A 20,813-nucleotide genomic window follows, 5' to 3' on the forward strand; every position below is an offset into this window, starting at 1 on the left:
CTTAGAAAGGCTATAATTAATGCTATGGTCACAAGGTCAGCTGACTTCAATTAGTCCACCACTAATTTCAACTGCAGCTGCTACTGCACATGGATTGAACAATATATGGTAGATGTTCACAGAGATGTTCTGATTTCTGAAGTGCCTCCTTCCTTTTTTATCCCTTAATATAACTTAGTGTTGTCTTTTATAACTGTATACTTACTACAGAAAATGTAGACAATATATAAAATGTAAGAGAAATAAAAATCTATAACTCTACTGACCAGTTAACCACTGATGGCACTGGTGTATGTACTCCAGTATTTTCTCTTCTCACTACGTGGTTAAAGCATGTATATAGTTTTGAATCCTGCTTTCAACATTTCTGAATAAACACTTTGTTTATCTTCAAAAGCATCATTTATTCAAATATTTTAAGCATGATATTTTCATATAATCATGGCATAATTCCTTTATTCCATCCTGATTTTTGGAGTCTTAAACTGTCCATTTATCATCATTGTGATGCTAAAATGAGCCTTGTGAGCATCTCTGATTATTTTCTAGAAAAAAATTCCTAGCAACAAAATAAATGAGTCACGGTGCAGGTGTGAGTTTTAGGGATCTTGATACACACAACTAACCTACTCTTCTAATCATCAGGAGGTTACCCACCTCACCAAACCATTACTAGGCATTGAGTTTATTAAAAAAAAAAAACTTTGCCTATTTGAGAGGTAAAAACATTGAATGAGCTCTTTAGCACTGAAGATGAGACCATGAGGTCAGGATGAAAGGTAGGAATACCAATTACCATTTATATAAGGAGACTGAAGCAGGGTATCAACATTTCATTTGCTATGTTAACTAATGTACCAACAGAAATCATATTAACCATACAGCATATCCTTAATTTCAAGATTCATATTTTTAACCAAGTCTATGTAGTGTTTACTGGAAAATCTAAATATGGTTGCTATAAAAGTTGGTGGCATTTTATTGTTAGTTTTTTATTTTTGAAATATATATATTTGGAATAATACTGAATATTCCCTTTTCTATCCTGATATTTTTTAAATTCTATATTATATTATGAACATTTTACCACACAATTGAAAATTATTTGTATAATTATCACTTCACAGAATAGTTTATGTAATCATTTCTCTACTTGGATACATTTCTGTTTCTTTTTTTAAATCATTTTTTATTATTGTTCAAACACAGCTGTCCCCATTTTAAGTAAGTAGCGATAAAGGGACTTCACTACTGTACTTTATCAGTACAATAAAATGTGGAAACAATAAAACAATATAAGAAGGGCTCCCATAAAAACAGTATTAGAAATCTCTGATGAAAACTAAAATACATTTTTAAAAGATTTATATTTTTGAGCTCATAGAAAGGAAAGGAAAATGCAACCAAAGAGGGGGAAATGATATTAACAACAATCAACTATGGATTATAATGGAAGAACTACAATTACCTTTCCCTATCTCTTTAACAATTACTATTCTTATCCAAGAGGAGTTTTCCTTAAATAAAATAAGTATATTTCTAAGTGAATATGAACTCAATCAAGCCTGCACTCTTCACATTCCACAACCCACTCTCCTAGTCCAGATCATTTAGCTGTTAGTCCTCTCTCACCATTCATTCACTAATAGTGAACAAATATCAATACAAGTCTATCTCTACAATGTGTCTTCCTCCAAACTTTGTCCTTATTAACCCCCCAGCACCTCCCCCCACCACTTACCCACTGTCTATAGAATCAGTACAATTTTCCCTACCTGGCCCCCATCTACATTCCCATTCTAGCTCTCAGATACAAGCTAAGGTGCTAAGGTGAAGTCACTTCATTTCTCAACTGTGTCCGATTTCCTACCCCAGGGATAGATACTGTCAAGAGCATTCCTTTATCCTACTGTCAAAAGTATTTCCTTACTCTGAAATGCCCTCCCATTCCTGCTGTTAAAAATCCACAAGTCTTCGGTGGTCTAAGTCAAGTCATGCTATTTTCTTCATGAAGCTCTCTTAGACCCCTCAGGTAAATTAACCTTTCTCTGGCAACCTTATGACCCTTTGAGATTAATCTGGCAACCTTATGACCCTTTGAGATTGCTTCACTGAAGTTGTTTTTTTTTAACCCCACGATCTTTAATCGGGTATGTCCCTAGAACCCAGTGGTTTCAAAGAAGTCAAATCCCCCAAGCTGACTTTGTGTCCTGAAAATGTCTGCTTCTCCACTGACTGTACCATTAACTACCTTTGTTCTTCTGTTTAATTCAAGATCAAGGAGGTATGCAAGCAGAGAGTCCCAACATGGATCCCTAAACCAAAATCTACAGGCATCAATAAGCTTTACCCTAAAGCTCCCCCAGGGCCAATGGATAAGCCTATTCACCACACGGGTTATGGGAAGCTACACATCATAAGGACTGTAACGTCTAACACTTTCCTCCACATGGGAGGGAAAAGGTAAGTCATGCCATTGCACTGCCTGGATAAATTCATCTATAGAAACACCTGGAAAGCTGCAAGTGCTACTATGGAAGGCCAAAGAGGAAAAGCCATCTCTCCAGGAAATGGTGAAGCAGCAAAATGACAGATAGTTTATTCACAGGTGGCTGGACCTGTGAATACTATGAAAGAGCATAATGAAAGAGCATCATATCTACAATTATTTTTACTAATATGTGCAAATGCAGATACACACAATCACTGGTCCACACATACCCCTCAATTCTTCATCCTACTGTATCCCAATCCAAAGTTGAGACTATCTATGTTATGCTAGGACAGGAATGAATTCACTCAAATAGTTCAAAAGTTTCCTGGTGAACTGAGAAGTAATCCTTCTTTCTATAGAACTTTACTGAATCATACTCTGCTAAGAAGATGTGCTGGTACGAATTCCTAATCTGCTTCAAGAAAGTAATATTATTTCCATCAAAATGAGGAGGCAATTAAAATTGCACTTAGGTCTAAAACTATGATTTCTTTACAAGCTGGAGAAAAACAGTAAGTGGCAATTCTTACTTACAAGGACAACAAAAAGAACAACAAAAATGAGTAACAGCTGAATACACCCTTTATGTGGCCTACCTGATAATTGCTGGTGCACTGTGCACACTTGACTTCTGATACTTATCCCATTTTTCTAGTAAGTTGCTCCCCCTGTATATACCAGGCCATGGATTATACTGTAAGGCAATCATAGGCTTGTAAGGCAAACCATTTCAAATTGGTACTGCTGCTTTCTATTGTATAAGCAATTGGGACATTTGAGAGTCAAAGTTCAATAACATTGAGATATTTTAGGGAGATGTGAATCATTGTCCTGAGTGTTAAAATAAAATGATAAATGATAGGACACTCTTTAATCAACATCTCTTCCCCGAATCAACTCTATAGAAAAATCAATTGGTTAAACAAAAACTTGGCATCAGGAGACGCAGATTCCAACCTTAGTTTTTCACTCATTTGACACTGAGCTTGGCATTCATTGGTTGAGGCTTTGAGTTTCTCATATGTAAAACAGGAGAGTTGAACTATTCTTCATGTCTCTTCCATTTCTGATTACCCATATGTATGTCCAAGTACTAAATGTTGAATTCAACCAGTCATCTACAGGGCGGAACTTTAACTTACCTAGCAGTAAGCTAAAGTCATTCTTTTCATCACATTGAAAACTCTCATTGAATAAAAAAAAAGTGTCTGTAATTCAGTGTGTATAGAGTAACATGATGTTTTGAGACAAAGCATTTTTGACATGAGAGACAGTTATATTTTATAAAGCTTCAGTCAGAAAAAAAATATGAAGAGCATGACCTAATGTTCTCTGTGATCCTGCATGGGGAACTGGAGGCACAATCCTGGAAGAAATCCTCATGGCTAAATTCACTGCTTCAGCCCACTGTCACGAGATGGAGCCAACAGAGCAGGAGCAAAGAAACTGCGATTCTCCATATTCATCCAGTGAAGCTGGCTTCAAAGCATTGATGCCATTCCTGCCTCTGTTTCAAGGAGGAGGAGAAGGACTGGAAGCAAGGGCAGCTGAGCTATGCAAGCCAAAGAAAGGGATAATGTGCAGTGGTCCCAGAAGGCAAATAACAGAGGTAAAAGGTGGGAAGGCCAGGTGAATTAAAATCTAAGGTAAAGGAAAGCAGTAAGAGAATAGTGGAAAGAAGTGGACTACAAAAGAAGGTGATGAAGCTGTGAAACCAAAAATAATACAAAAGACAATTCAGAGGGAAGTGCAGGGCAGTAACAGGTGGATAGTGCAGTGGGAAAACACTGTGTAGGGAACTCAGCACTGTGCCTGTCATAATCAGGTAATGTAAAGTGAGCAGAGGATGAGTAAAGGAAGGATAAAAGAGCTATTCAGTTAACACATAAGTGAGAGGATGTCCTAAGAGATGGCGATGGTGTACAATAGACTTGGGAAAAAGAGCATGCTGCTTGCATAACATCCAACACTGATGATTATACTAATGGAAAGAAAAAAACACTGGACCTCCTATAGTGGAAACCAAACAGACTGAAAAGAAGCATAAAACAGGAAAAAGCACCAAGCACCAACAGCCCCAGCAAATCCAAATACCCTGGGAACATTTTACCCTGGGCACAAAATACATTTTATGTTGGAGATTCCAAAATTGTTTTCTCCTGTGTCAGGAGACTCCCTAAAATATATTTTCATGGCAAGCTGGCCCAAGTTCAAGCTCAAGAAAGAAAAGAGGGACAAGATATTGTACAAAGTACTAAAACAAGGTAGGAATATAGCAATACTTCTCCAGTAAGCAACAGAAATCCATCTTTAAATGACAGTACAGTTCTTATCCCAATAAAAGAAACGTCTTTAAACTAACAAAGTCTATTTTAACAAAAGGATTACCAACCAAAACCATACTTATTTTAAGCAATATGTAACACAAAACAGACTTTTTGGCCAACTGAATATTTAGTTTCAGTGAATTCTGAACTATTTTCCTTAGTAACAGAAATAAATCACAGGTACAGAGATGTGTATTTTTACAAACTGAGGGCAAGCTCCTCCAACAGGCTGACTACTGTAATACTTGTTTTACTGTGATGGTCTGGAGCTGACCCTGCAATATCTCCAAGGTGTGCCTGTATCTGACTTTATCAGGAATGTGACTATTCTAACATATGACTGATAATTATGGGCTGAGTAATGGAGTAATTGATATAAAACACACTTCTTTCTAGCATACATTTAAATTTCTCCTTCTTCAGGAAAGATGCACCATACAACTTGACATCAGACTTTGAGTCTAGGGCACAAATTTGGCCTACTATCTGTTCCTCAAAAGAAGAAAATTTTCCGAGATGTGAAAATTACATGAAATTCACATTTCATTATCAATAGATAACATTCTACTGGAACACAGTCATACTTGTTTGTTAACATATTTATTGTCTGCAATTATTTTTGTTAAAATGGCAGAGTCAGGTAGATGCAGCAGTAAACATCTGGCCAGCAAAGCCTAAAATACATACCATCTGGCCTTTTGCAAAAAAACATTTGCTGACCTCTGTCTAGTGTGACTTGGACTAACAAGTAACTCAGGAACAGGAGCAATCCTAGTAATTGCTAATAATACTACTAAATACTAATAATTCAGTTAAGAATTCTATGATAGCTGATAAAAATGGGGAAACTATATTTCAAGCTGTTTGTGATATAGTTAGTAAATGTGTATGTAATTCTATGAATGCACTAAAGTATTCAACTAAAAAACATCAAATAAGCACAGATCAAAGAATTTGTGCCACAAAATAATGTGTTATTATTGAATCCGAGGGAGGAAATGGAAAAATTTCTAAGCCTTCCGGACTCCTGGTATTTTTGAAGAGATCCATAGACATTTAGCAAAATTACAGAACTACTACTGTCCATGTGATTTGGAGAAATTTGTGTGAATTGTATCTTTAAGCATTCATAATTGTTCTCAAGAACTTGTTTAATCATTTGCAAGAATCGCAGAAATTACTAATGTTACTGAACTCAAGGGGTTCACCACTTGGGGCACTCTCAATTCAAAACGAGATGTGGATGTCGCAAGGTACTTTTATTTACTTCTAGCAAGTCAGAGACAGGGTGCTCATATCCTAAGGTTTGCCTCCCTGAAGGGAAGCTTAGCCATTGCTTATATATGCTATTTCATCAATTTTACAGGTTGCTTTCTTGTTTGCAATTGGCTGTACTTATCAAGTTGGGTTCCCATCAAGTTTATCCTATTTAGAGCTGGTTTGCAAAATGTTGTTATACATTTTCACATTTAGCAAGGATAGCATTTAGTCAGAATGGCCCAGACCTTGAGACCTTTGTCCTATATAACACACACAGTAAAGTGAAACTAGCCAATGACTGTTGCCTGTGGATCCACATGTTATAGTCTTCAAGTTCAGAACAATGACTAATAGTGAAGTGCTCCCTCTCTCCATTTCTCCATCTTGCCTTTTAAAATGTATCCTGCCCTTTTTTTTTTGCCCTTTAACATGTGTCTTAACATATTATTTGAATTTTGATGGAACCATATCAATGTATAAATCCCTTAATGTAAGCAGATTATTTTCCTCCTCTAATTCCATTACAAGTGTCTCAAATAGGGCCAAGTGTGAGAACTCAATAAATTATTTTGAAAACGACATGCCCTAAAGTTGACTCTCTGTTCTGTTATCAAAAACTACTATAAACATTCCAAGTCTGAGTTTTATATGTAGAGGCACTGCTTTACAACATCTGCCTATAGGTAAAACTGATAGTGTAAAGGCCTAACTTTGGTGTGAAAAAGGAATAAAAAACAAAAACCTGAGTTATTCAGGTTACAAGGATAAATTCAAGGTATTCCCCTACTTCATCATTTCAAGAAGGAAATCAAAACAGATAAAGCAACATGATTTGAAGGAGACACTATAAATATTACCAAAAATTTTACAATGATCACTTCAGCAATTGTGAACAAAATGATCACATTGATTCTAAGTGACAAAAGCTGTCACCTGTAGGAATTATTGGCTCATTTACAATGCAACAGTCTGTTGTCCCCTTTCAAAAGATAACTTATAAAACTAAATCCAAATATGGTTAGAATACAACCTTGTACGGTTGTACAACAAGGATTTCTAACATATTTTTGAAAGAGAAAAGCAGCATCTGCCAATTCTGTCAAAACCCTAGGCAGGATTATGGCAACTCTTCTCGTGGATCAAATTTCTTTAGATGTGCAACTCCTATGTTGAGGTTTCTAAGATGTGATTATGAAATTAATTATTTAATGAACAAATACTTAATAAGTGTCCCTGTGTACCGAGATACTACTTTAGGCTCTGAGGATACAGCAAAGAACAGGATAAACAAATCCCTGCTCACACGGAGCTTACATTCTAGTGTGAGGAGACTATAATAATTTATCAAGGAAAAAAGCTGGTGATAAGTGTTCTGCTGACAATTACCATAATGTGATAATTAGTAGAACTACTCTAGACTGGCTGATTTTTTGGTGCTATTTGAACTGAGGTCTTAATATTAAAGGCTAGCCATTTGAAATTGAGAAGGATGGCCCAGAAAGGAAAAGGAACAGCTATTGCATAAGCCTAAAACTGAATGAGCTTGTCCTGTTGAGAGACAAAATGAAGGCTGGTGTGTTGGGACAGCACAAAGTGGAGTAAGTAGAACACCTGGCAGACACCAGCCACGATCAGTAATCTTGATTTTATCCTGTGTGTCAGGGAGAAACTAAAGGAGGAAACTACTTCTATTTTAAAAGAATCACTCTGGATGCTGAGTGAAGAGCAGTCCACAGAGGGACATGATGGAAACTGGAAGCACTGTTAATTTACTGCAATAGTGAAGGAAACAAAGGATGATAACATGTATTCTGATGGATTTACCAAAAAAGGGAAAATGGAAAAAAAGTTTTAGAATATGTTTTGGAAGTAGAGTCAAGAGTTGACAGATCAGATGTGAGAGGAGAAGGAAATAAATAAATAAATTGGCATATCCCTAGGTCTTTGTGAAATCGGGAAGTTGGTGATTTGATTTACTGAGATAGGGAAGTCTGGAGAAAAAGCAGGTTTGGGAATAATCGGGTCTCATCTGCATTTGACATGCCTATGAAATAAGTAAAGACTTCATCAAGACAGCCAGTATGTGAGCCTTGAGCTCCAGGATCAAGTTTGAGTTCCTGGCAAAGAGATGGTTCTCAAAGTCCAATGGTACAACCTATGTATTTGTATCCAAGTAATCAATATACTTAAGAGTAAACTTAAGCAGATTAGGGGTTAATAGACACAGTTTGATAAGAATAATGTATATAAACAGAAGGGTTTGTAAGGTATGGGCCTCTTTGAATTGATAAAGGATTATTATTTTAGCAATGAGATTCTTACCATTGATAATTAGAGTAATTATCTATGAGACATTTAAGCACACAGACTGGTTTCAGATTGCCTGCCTATGAATGACAGCCTCCTCACCAACTGAAAAACATTGGGCAAATCACTTAACCATTTAATACCTCAATTTCCTCATCTATAAAATGGGGACAACAATAGTTAACTACCTCATGGTGTACTTAAGAAGATTAAATGAGCTAATACATATAAAGCAATCAAACCAGTATCTGTCATACAGTAAGCACTCAACGATTCCAGTTGGTATTATTATCTGCAGTCTCTCACACTACACATAGAAGTGTCTGCCTTCACACTTCAGTTTTCTAGTTAGGTGCTTGGTAAGATATGTCATCAAAGACACAGAATGAGCTAGGGAAGCACATGAAAACCCCACCTAAAAGAAATGGAGGCTAAGAGTTTGTAGACTGTTAACACCATCCTCTTTAAAAATAAGCTACGTGCTTGCCAGTCATTCCTAAATCTGTATGTGCAGCCCTGACCCAACCCTGGAGCTCCAAACCCAGCTGCCTGCTGGACACTGACTTGGTAATTTAATAGGCATTTTACTGGAATAAAGAGGGAAACAGTGTTCTTTTCAGTTAGTGACTGATTAAATGGCCACCTCCAACTCCATAATTCACAAAATCCATGCAGTGAATAACATTCTCTCAGTTTTCAGCCTCACAGTGGGTCAACTACATTAAATCTCAGGCAGATGCATTTGCTGACTTTATCGTTAATGTTTGCAATCATGATACTGTTGCATGTATTCTTTACTGTAAATCAATTCAAATAATTTCTTAAAGTAGGCAGGGCATAAGAAAATCAGTGAAATAAAATGAAATATTAGAAGCCATTAGATGACTCCTAGGCTCTGCTGCCTAAAGCAGACTGCACTGCATGCTCCTCAACAGAAGTAACCCTTGGCTGTCTTGTCTGGACAGTGACTCCAATCACCACCAATGACATCACCAAACGAGTGATCAGACATCCCAGGTGGACCAAGACAGTCCCAGCAAAATTCTAATAGCATGGCCTTCCACTCTCAAAAGTGTCTAGATTGGATGAGAAATTATATGTCTGCTTATGGATATGGTCACCAAGAACTCTATAGCATCTTGTATGTATGTATTCACACATTCATTCAGCTATATCTATGAAACATCAAGTGCCAAGCTCTATGTTGGGCTCCAGTACAATGCAGGATTCTAATATGAACATGACAGGTCTTGAAGAGCCATAAAATGCATGCAAAAAGGGTCATATTTAAGTCAAGAGCAACAGTAAGAGCCTGTGAATTTCATTCCACATCTAAGAAGTCACGAAAACAGCAAAAACATGGTACATTTTCTTAGACACACAATAAACAGTGGATATATTAGGCAAGTGTTATACACAGTGTAAAGCCAACAAATATTTGTTGAATAAGTAACTAAAATGCTCCATTGTATCATCACCATAGGTATAAACTGTGAAGAGGTGATAAGGAAAGATGTTAACTTTTACAGGCAAGTAGCATAATACACAACAGGAATAAAACCTTAGTTAGGCAAATGACTAGTAAATAATCACTCAAGCAGATCTCAAGGAAGCTTACATGCTCACTTTAGTTAAAAGCAGTTAACAAAGCAAAGGCCTCTGAAACAATTAATGTTACTGATTTTCAAACTTCAATCTTACAGCTAGAGGGAATCTAAGAAGTACGGTGATCCTGGGGACTCCAACACACTATCTTGATGGGGATCCTGGCAACTGAGATGAATGAGGCTGTAACACTTTAAAGTCCTACTAGATTTAATGCGTAGAATGTTGGTGGGTAAAACCCCTAAAAAGATAATCTTTAGGGATCCCTCATTTTACAAAACAGGATACTGTGGCCCAGAGAAGCCATGTAGTAACAGTGGGAAACTGTGACTTAGAAAGTCAGGCACACTTGAATAAACTCTTCCCAGATCTTTTCCTTGCTGTGTGTTACTATTTCTCAGTTTTTCATCTATAAAAATGACACTTATCTTTAAAAGATGTTATAAAGATGAAATAAATTCATATTTATGAAAATATCTAGCATATAATTGATGCTCTATACAAGTGGATTTCCCTCTTTTCAAAGGGTAACTAACTTCAGAGACACATAGCTGATGAGGAACAAGAGGCAGGACTAGAATCAAGAATTAGGACCCACTTCACCACTAGAAAAGAATTCAATTATTTAAGGGGTTTCTACCCTTGAATCATACCATCAAATATAGCTTTTAACACCTGAGTTAGGGAGACAAGGGTTATTAGCGTAAATTTGGGACAACACAGGCTACACAGAAAGATATTTGTGCCTTGAAACACAAGAGATACGTTTACTAGAAACAAAGATGCAAAAGAGTCAGGAAGTTTAATGGAGAAAGTATTATAAAGGCTATGTTTTTTAAAATGACATCTGCTCAGTTTGTATCTGAGAGCTGCCCTTGTGGAAACATGCTTTGGTAGAATTTTGTTGTTTTTAACAGATATCTCACAACTCATATTTCAACATTAATGTGTGCAGCAAATCTGTATCAAGTGTCAGTCATGTGCAGGGCCCTGTGAACTATACAGACACAAATCAGACTTCGGCTTTGTCCAAAAAACAAAAACAAAAACAAAAAACAAACCTCAGAAGCTAGTAAGGAGGCAGACTTTGAATAAAGATAAAGAACATAATTGTTTACTAAGCCTTATGGGACTTGAAAAGAAAAGTTCAAGGCCAGACCTACTGTGAGGAGTTAATGCTATCTACTCTAGAATAAAATGTCAACTGCACTGGCATTGGGTATACACAGCATAGTAAACATTGTCTGAATTGTGTTAACTGAATTAAAGGCTTGTTTTCTATCCCAACTAGTTATGCCAAGTTACTTAATCCTTAGGTCTCATGTTCCTCATCTGTAAAATGACTGAGTTCAAAAGGACAATCTCTATCTAAGCTTCCTTTAGATTCTAATAATCCAAATTACATGATGATGATGATGATAGCAAGAAAAACCAGCTTATTTTACCAAGCACATACTATGTGCCAAGAGCTGTGCTGAAGTGCTTCATTTATATTATCTTCATTTAATCCTCATCACAACCTTATGAAATTGGCATCATTATTATCCTTATTTTACAGACGAGGGGGAAAAAATCAAAACACTATTAGAGGGCTGCAGTCGTCACTTGAGCAGAAGCAGTCTGAACCTAATCCAGAAGTTGTTCTTAATCACTACACCCAAAATGTATGTCTTTATAAAAACTGTTTTATCCATTAAGAAATAAGGCAAAGAAAAACAAAGGTTGGAAAAGGGCCCTTCGTGACTGCCGGGCAGATCTTAGGTAATGTCATACTTGTCTGTCCCACGTGTTAGTGAGTCGCACGCACCCCCTCGGCTGTGCTCGTGCGCTCCCACAGCTGTGCGCGCCACCACGGGACTGAACCGGTGACCGGCACAGGCGGGCCCCAGAGGAGGCGCCAGGAAGGGCTTGGGGCCGTGCCGGGGGTGTGGGGCGGATTAGTGGTGGTGGGGGCTGGATGAGGCCCCGCAGGCAAGAGGCAGAGTAGGTACCTGGGCTGCTGGCTGCTCCAGCCCGCTGGCTCTCCCACCAGTCATCTCCAAGATCGTCTGCCATCTTCACGCGGGGACTCCACGTCGGCGGACCAAAGCTCAAGGGGACAGAGACCCTCGACGTCTCTTAGCCGCGCGGGGTGGGGGGGTGGGGGTGGGGTGTCTGGCGGTAGTGGCACTCAGAACCCTTCCTCTGACAGCGTCGCCTCCGCCCCGTAGCGATGGCGTCACAATCTCCATCCTGCCTCCCCTGCAGCCTGGTCTAATTCGTCGCAGTTTCCACACGTGTGCTCCTGGACAGGCTCAGTATGAAGACTCAAATTAATCCTTATAAAAACACAAAGACAAAAAGACACATAAAAACAAAAAAGATTACATTTTTAATGAATTATTTTGAATCTTTAGGCCTTACTTTTGCTGAAAAGGTATTGTCGAAAGTGTGAAGTAGGATGCTAAGGTAATTTTTCTCTGTTCGGTTTCAAAGACTTGGAGCCGCGGGACCAGATCCGAGCACGTGGGTGTGTTTTCGTGGGTGTGTTTTCGCACGTGTGTTAGTGTTTGGGCGACCTTGTGTTTGTACAGTTTGCTCTTACAAAACTTGCACAAGAACTCATGACCATGAATTTTGGGCCTTTGTTGTAGATGTGGTTACTGCTCTTTTTATGCTGTATATTTAAAGAAAAACAATTCCTGAAGTGTTCTCCCGCGGAAAGCCCAGGTTGTAGGGAGAGGTGAGAACCTTCTCCCCCACAGCCCCTTCGGTTGTGACCCCTCTCTCAGTTTTGTGAAACAAGACAAGAAAGGAGCCCATCGCCGCCTAACTATAGGGAGAGACCTGCAGGTGATTCTTGGCACATTTTCAACGTGAAGTGGCAGAGATGGGCGAGTAAAACCCCATGGTCGCCGAATGCTGGTGCCAGTTGTAAAATAAGTGTGGACGCTATTTTCAGGACGGTCTTCGTACACAGCGGTAAAAATCATAGAAGAAGGTATTAAATACACGCAGTGTGCTGGCGCTATATATGCAATAGTGGTTTAAAGATATGTATGACATGGTCGCGCCTTTTCAACGTCACGGAGTAGAGGAGTTAAAACTTGTAAGAATAAAGGTCTAAACTAATGTAGGATATACATCCTCGTAAATGACAAAGACTGAGAATCTTAATCTGATGAAGGATAGGATTAGTGATATGTGAACAATTACCCAAAACCCACAGAACTAATTAGGTGGCTTATAAATGCGTTACAGATTCTACTTTATCAATGTGCTCTAAGTGCCCCAAAAGGGGAAATAGGAGGTATACATGTGGCAAATGTAAAATAACCTGTAATCTTTCATGAGAAAATGTAAGTAGCAGAAGGTTATGATGGTTGATAGATTATTGAAAAGGAAAAATGGATAAGAAATACCAATGTGGAAGGAGAAATGCAATGACTAATAAATAGATGAGAAGATGCCCTGTCTGTTATTAATCCACAAATACAAAAAAGACTGCATTGAGATACTGTTTTTCATTCGGTAAATTGACAAAATTTAGTCTAGGAATACCAAATTCTGGAGCACATGTGCATCAATAGGAATTTTTACACATTATTGCCATGAGTGTAAGTTGATATAACCACTTGGAAAAGCAATTTGGCAAAATCCTGTAAAGGTCAACATACACACTTTATGATCCAGCAGCTTCCACTCATACACAGGGTCCAGCAGAAGTAAAGCCTGCTTGAATGTGGTTTGTAGGGTAATATGGGTGTAATAATTTATGGTTTTAATTTAAACATTTCACCTAAAGTGTTATATGGTGTGCTTGAGTGTGATATTATTTTGTTACAGAATTATATGTTTATTATTTTGTAATAGAAAAGGGGTATTATTTGTGCTGGACCCTGTATATGGGTTGGCCAGAAAGTTCATTCAGTTTTTTTCCGAACGATGGCTCTAGTAGTGGTTAGTTATCTTTAACTTCATTTGAAACAATTTTGATAGACTGTGTTGTGACAGGTGTCAAATCAGCGTGCATTATAAAAAATCACCAAAATTGTTGAATTTTTGTGCAGCCTTTTTAATTTTGAAGACGGAAGAAAATAGGTAACATTTTCAGTGTATTATGTTTTATTATTTCAAAGAAGGTAAAAATGCAACTGAAACACAAAAAAAGATTTGTGCAGTATATGAAGAAGGTGCTGTGACTGTTCGAACATGTCGAAAGTGGTTTGCAAAGTTTCTTGGTACTATTGACATTCTGGCCAAATAATTCTTTGCTGTGGGGCTCTCTTATGCACTGCAAGATGTTTAGCAGCACCCCTGGTTTCTACCCATTGGAAGCCAATAGCAGGAGATAGCTGACTTATTCAAAATACCCAGATCAATAAAGTTATTGGTAAAAATGAACAATGTGTCTTTTAATTTATGGAAAAAACTGTATGGACTTTTTACTGACCCAGAATATACACTTGAGAAACTCTTGCATATATGCACCAGGAAACTATAAAAGCATATTCACAGCAGCACTGTTAATAGCAGCAAAAAGTGGAAAAACCAAACGTATTTGTATAGAAAATGGATAATTAAATTATAATACTGCCATAAAAGTAAGCAGAATAAATGAATGAATACACATGTTATATGGATATATTTGGAAACAATGCTGAGTTTTAAAAAGCTGAGTCCTACATGCCATTTTATAAAGTTCAAATACAAGGAAGACTAAAAATTGTTTACGCAAAAAAAAATGCATACGTGATTTTAAGGTAAGAGAACAGTAAACACAAAATTCAGGATATGGATTGTTGGGGGTTGGGGAAGGGAGTGGACAAGGAGATGGGATTAGGAAGGAGAACAAAGGTAGATATAAATTATTGGCAAAGATTTAAGGGCAGATTGAATTTATTATGCTTTCTAACTTGTACCTATATATATTTTTGTCATCAGAAATACTTATCTATATAATTTAAAAGGGGAAAAGATCTACTTATAAAAACAACATTTTCGGTAGAGTTAAATTGGGTACTTTTTGTTAAGAACTCACTAAAAATTACAATTAAAGTGATTGTAATGGCCCTACATCTAAAGTGATACTCAAAGGTGCCAGATAGCCCTTCTGCCTTCCCCATGTGAGTTCACTTTTCCATGTCCCTGAGCTTATCCCAGGACCAATCTCCCTCTGTGCCCAGGGTCCAAATCCTATTCACCTTCTAACCTCCTCAGTTTCAAGAATAGCAACACCATCTTCCTGGTTGCATTCTCATTTGATTCATTGGTGACTCTGGTTGATCTGTCTTCAAAATATATCCTAAATCTAACTGTTCGACCATCTTTTTATCACTTCCACCACTACTACCTTGGTCTGAGACAGTCCTCTCTTTCTTGGGCTACTGTAATAGCCTTGTACTCCATCTCCACTTTTCTTGTCCCACCTCAGTCTTGCTTCTGAACAGCACTGCAAATGATTTATCTTACTCCTCTGTTTAAAATGCTTCAGTCTTCTCTCATCATACTCATCATCTTTTGGGACTGGATTTGCATCTTATTCACTACTGTGGCCCTAGGACCAAGGACAGTACCTGGCACAGAGTAGACTCTCAAACTATATTTACTTCCTGACTGAATTTATTCTGATTGTTTTACTCATCAAACAGCCTTCTGATGATGCAGTTTGCTTCCCAAGTCAGCTTTCTTTCTGGTAATAGATATCAAGGGTCAGCAAACTAAGGCACCTGGTCAAATGCATCCCATGGCCTTTTTTGTTATGGTGAACTGAGAATGATATTTACATTTTCAAAGCATTGTAAAAAAATATGAAAAGCTGTAACAGAGATTATGTTTGTCATATATTTACTATCAGTTTACAGAAAAATGTTTGCTGACCCCAGGTTACATTGACTGTCCAGTTTAAGTTGTACATTTATTTTCTATTTATCAGTGAATTGGCATTCTAATTTATAAATCAGTCCATTATAAAATCCTGCACCTAGCAAATGATCACCTCTTTTAACACAGAGAAAGTCAGGCTGAAACAGGTCTTGATCTGCTTCCTCTTCCTGTACAGTATGTGATTGAGTATTCTGAGAGTTTAGAGGAGGAAGCATTCATTTCCTAATGTGAACTGAGAAGCCTTGATAAAGGTAGTGGTACTTGAACTTGACCTTGATAATGGACCTCTACTAGCATGTTTTGGATAAGTCATTTAACCTTGGGCTTCACCTTGTCATCTGTAAAATAAAGAAAATTTCTGCTGTCTTTTTCAACCCCATGCCTTGATCTTGAACATCAGACCAAGAATTCTGGGTATTATTTTCGTTACATACAAAGGATGTGTGGAAGTATTTTAGGAAAGCTAAATTGCTGTTATTGTGCAGGGTAAATAATCGATTTGAGCAGAGCTTTCCATCTGGCAGGGGTGTTCTGAGATACTGAGCCCCTCAGTCTTTGGGGCAGGCAGAGTCCCTGAGCCATTTACTCCAGGTTGAGGGCCACCTCATCTCTTCACTCTAGTGTTGTATAAATATTGCTATTTTCTTTGAGTACTATGATGTAAAAACGTTGGGAAAGACTGGACTAGGGGGAGGGAAAAAAGTTTGAAGGCCAGTTTGTGAAGGCTCACCATACAATGAAAAGAACTTAGTCAAAGCGGGGGTTCTTAGTCCTGAAACCTCGTCTGTAAATATACTTCAGGGGCTCCATGAACCCAATATACAAATTTTTGCATCATATGGACAATAGTCATAAGAACAAGAACAGCATGTTTCAAGTACCTCTCTAAGCACTTGATATCTTCATATAATCATCGTAACTGCATGGAGGCACTGTGCGGAATTGGGTAGTTTCTGCTTAACACTGTACCTTTCTGTGCTCTAGAACAGGGGCCTCCAACCCCCCTGCCCCCGCCCTCCACAGTGAAGCTTCATCCAGCTCCCCAACACTACCATTACTGCTGAGCTGCATCCCCTCCCGGCCCCCACATCCCTGCAAAAGTTGTCTTCATGAAACTGATCCCTGGTGTCAGCCAAAATGTTGGGTACCACTGCTCTAGACAGCTAATATAAGTGCCCCTGGAGCTTTGGGTTCACATTTGGGTTCAGCAAATTGGAGGCATCAGTAGGAAAGGATGAGAGAAAAATGACACCTATGTGTTCTTTCCAAGGCTGGGAGCAGGGCGAGGCAAGCAGAGACTTAGGGTGCAAAATTTAAGGAAGCACTCACTCTCAGGCTGGCACTTACACAAACCTGAGAGTCCATGCCTCCTTAAATGTTGTGCTGGGGGTGCGTACATGCTTCACCATAGTCCTGGCCCTCCTGCCTGTACTAAAAAAGACCAGGGCTTCCACTCACTTCCTTAGCTGTATTACTAGCCCTAGTGATCTGCACCATCCCTTGTTTCCCTAACTCTACCTCATCTTCATGATCCCTTTACTAAATTATTTTCAATTATCCAGTTTAAAGTGGTCATTTTTTCCCTCTGGCTTTCTTTGGGTTCCCTGAAAAGCAGAACCTGTGGCAGGGCATGGATGCAAGTAGTTTACTTGGGAGGTGATGGGGGAGGTGATGGAGGAGGTGGGGAACAGGAATAAAGGCAAGGAGAGTGAGACCAGGAAGGTGAATATTAAACTGGTTGTCGATATGGTCAACAACTGGCTTTTATAGCTTCTTGGGGACTTTCCAAGAAATAATGTAGACTGTGCCTTGGAATTATCCTCTGGAAGGAGGAGACTAGGACATTTATCCACCTCTTGCAATCTACCTTGGAGTAGTGGGGCAGGGGGGAGGTGAAGATTGTCCCAGGGGATTTGAATTTCCAGCTCATCCCAGGTTATGCTGCGATTGGAGAAAGCCCTGAGGCAGAAGAGCAGAGCCACACCTCTGCCTCCTTGAGGTGGGATGCTGGCAGCTACCAGAACTTTCCTCTGTGGGTGGACTGCTTCAGGGCCACCTGGGGGGGGGGGGTGTACAAAAAGCATCTGCTCTAGGTTTGTACTGTTATTCTCTCCATTTTATAAATGATGAAACTAAGGCACAGAGAAATCACTTGCTCTTGTCACCCCTCTAGTAGGTGGTTTCCCATCTTCCTATGGCTTTCACAGCATTCCCAAAGCAGTCTGTGACTAAAAAATGATCCACACCAACATAGCATTATTCAGAGACCCTTATTTTCTGCAACCAGAGGTCACACTGTACTTTCAGTTCAACCCAGAAATTCATCAAAAGGGTAGCAGAGCTATAAAAAGATTGAATGCACAGGCTGACATGTTTTCTGTGTTAAATCCAAGTCAAACTCTGGGACTGAGATGGGGACACTTAGGTAGATATGTTTGAGGTGCCCAAATGCCCAGATTCCTTAGCTTTCTGGGCTGACAGAAGGGCACTTTCTCCCTTGCTGGAAAAAAGCAAACTCCCATTACCTGGAGATGATTCAAAGCTGCACCTCAGTCAGCTGCCTCACCAGATGATGTTTGTACCCTTGCCTTCCCTCATTGCTTCTTCACGAATAGCTAGCGTTAGATCTCAGTAGAGATAGAATGGAAAGTGCAGCTTTTACTACAGGAGAAAACTATTCACAAGAAAAACCACAGGTTAATATATATGTCAGCAGGAACCAAGAATTTCACAAGGTAATGGATCTTGAGAGTATTGGACCGGCAGTGTGTAAAGCTGAGTAGGAATGAAGTTGATATCCAATAGCTGATGATTTAATGTCTCAGCAAGTCCTAACATCCTGTGAGGATAGCAACTTGAAGCTCGGGTGCAATGTTTATCTACAGTAAATGAGATGGAGACCTCAGCACTGTCGTAGTAGGTTATTAAGGAAAGGGTCAGGAGGCTCTGAGTAGTGAACTTCTTAGAATATATTTGTCATATAAGACCAGAGAATTTGCCAGCTGTGTTCTCTGGGAGGGCCCAGAGGACAATCCTTTCACTAAAGCAAGAAGATTGCAGTAATGGGTAGGTATTGACTTAGATGAGGGGTTCAGTGGTGATTGTTCTGTGGAGGCCGGATGTGACAGTAGGAGATGCCCTAGCATTAATCAGTATGACAGGACTCCAGAATAGCAAGGGCAGTTTGCATCACTTAATCATAAGAAAGTGAATGTAATTACCAGTCAGGGATCTTTGAAATGTAGGGGGTCTGGTGTTCTGGCAGACCATGGTGTTCCTAGAGATAAGATAGATCAGAAGCTGATGAAGCCATTGGTTGATTTACATACCAGAAACAATACAATCAACAACCGGTGAGCAGAAGGCAGATGTCAACTGCCAGATGGAAAAGTATGATCTCTGGACCTGTTTGCAGAAATGAGCCAGTTCTCAAACCAAGAGCGCATTGATCTAAAGGGAATGTGAATTCCCCCAAGGAAGTTCTCTGCAATGCCATTGTATAGAGGTTGGGGCAAAAGGAGGTTTAAAGTTGTTCATATGGAAAAAAATACAATAATTAACAATAATACAAGAATAAAATCTGTGTTTTGCATACTCCTAACTGTAAACTTACTTTACCCTATCTTGTATACAGTATGTACTCAAACCTTTTCCAACAGAACTTATGCCCATTTCCCAGAGATATTTTACACTGGGGAAAAGAGCTGGGAAAATGTCCAGCTCTTTCAAGGGGTGTTGGATAGAGGGTGAACTACATTGATGCAGGGAATCTGCACTGCTACCATAACTTCCTCTTAGAGCAGAGCATACAGGGGCCAGGTAATAGAGTCCTAGTCCAAATCTGGTTCGTGGCGATTCCAATGGATCCATCAATTGTTGGTTATCTCTTCAGTCGCCAAGTGCATAGTTAAGACAGTTATACTTTGCAGTATGTAGAACCATTGCATTGACCCTCTGACCTATGATGTAAGAACCATTACGGTAGGAAGAACCAAGTGAAAGGCCCTAAAACTGCCTCTTCCACTCCACTCCATCATAAAGATAGTAACTCAGAAGCACTATCTCGTTCTGGTGGAACTGCAGAGATTAATGACAACCTGAAGGACTTAGAGGCTGCAGGGGGTTTGGTTTGCCAGCATGGTCCCTCCTAAATCAGATGGACCATAGCAAATGATGGTGAGCTACTGTAAACTTAAGTCACAGGTGGCAAACAAAGGCCCGCGGGCCAACTCCAGCCCTCCACCTTGTTTTATCTGGCCCAGCACCTTGTTTCTACCCAGTGGCAGCTCTGAGTTCCTTGCCCCTAGTTAAGGAGTAGTTACTTTTATATAGTCCTAAAATTCAGCCCTTTGAAGGCAACTGCGAGGCCGATGTGGCCCCCTGTGAAAATGAGTGACACCCCTGACTTAAGTGATATCTTCAATCATAGAGGCTGTCTCAGGTGTTGTACCTTTGGTTGAACCCATCAACACAGCCTCTAGCACTTTTCTGTGTGATTTTCATCTGGAAAATATATGCTAAGCATACTCAATTCCTATCAGGAAACAAGGTCAAAAGAATTTTGCATTCACTTGGGAATATTGAGTTCATGTTTACTCAAAGCTGTGAATGCTTTCCTACTTTCTAAGGCTGGTTAACTCTCCTGCTTTTTGTCATTATATAGTTCATCAAGAGTGATAGGTTACAAATGTTCAGGGTTCTGCAATGTTGATCGCATTTTTAGGAGTCTGGATATCTGAGGCATGCCTGGGTGTCCCCTTCGAGGTAAAGGAAAAGTTACTGAATCTTTCATTTCCCACCACCAAGGAAAAGAAACAGTATTTGTTGCACCTCTTTGGATTGGACAGATAGCCTGTGTCACATCTGGAAATACTTTTGTAACCCATTTATCAAGTGAGTCAAAAGGCTACCAGTTTTGAGTAGGGTTAAGAGAAGAAAGGGCTTGGCAGCGTATT

At 39.1% G+C, this 20,813-nt stretch overlaps 1 protein-coding gene across 1 annotated transcript in view; it reads right to left on the reverse strand.

Moving 5' to 3' along the window:
- CMSS1 (cms1 ribosomal small subunit homolog) overlaps positions 1-12,221 on the reverse strand; it is a 382,714-nt gene extending 370,493 nt beyond the window's left edge. The window contains exon 1 of the mRNA XM_028505249.2: positions 11,985-12,221. Coding sequence (XP_028361050.1) covers positions 11,985-12,048 — 64 coding nt within the window. The 5' untranslated portion in view covers positions 12,049-12,221. The remainder of the gene's footprint in view (positions 1-11,984) is intronic.
- Between the last annotated feature and the right edge of the window lie 8,592 nt (positions 12,222-20,813).

This window comes from Phyllostomus discolor, chromosome 2, assembly GCF_004126475.2.
Source record: "Phyllostomus discolor isolate MPI-MPIP mPhyDis1 chromosome 2, mPhyDis1.pri.v3, whole genome shotgun sequence".
Classification (NCBI taxonomy): domain Eukaryota; kingdom Metazoa; phylum Chordata; class Mammalia; order Chiroptera; family Phyllostomidae; genus Phyllostomus; species Phyllostomus discolor.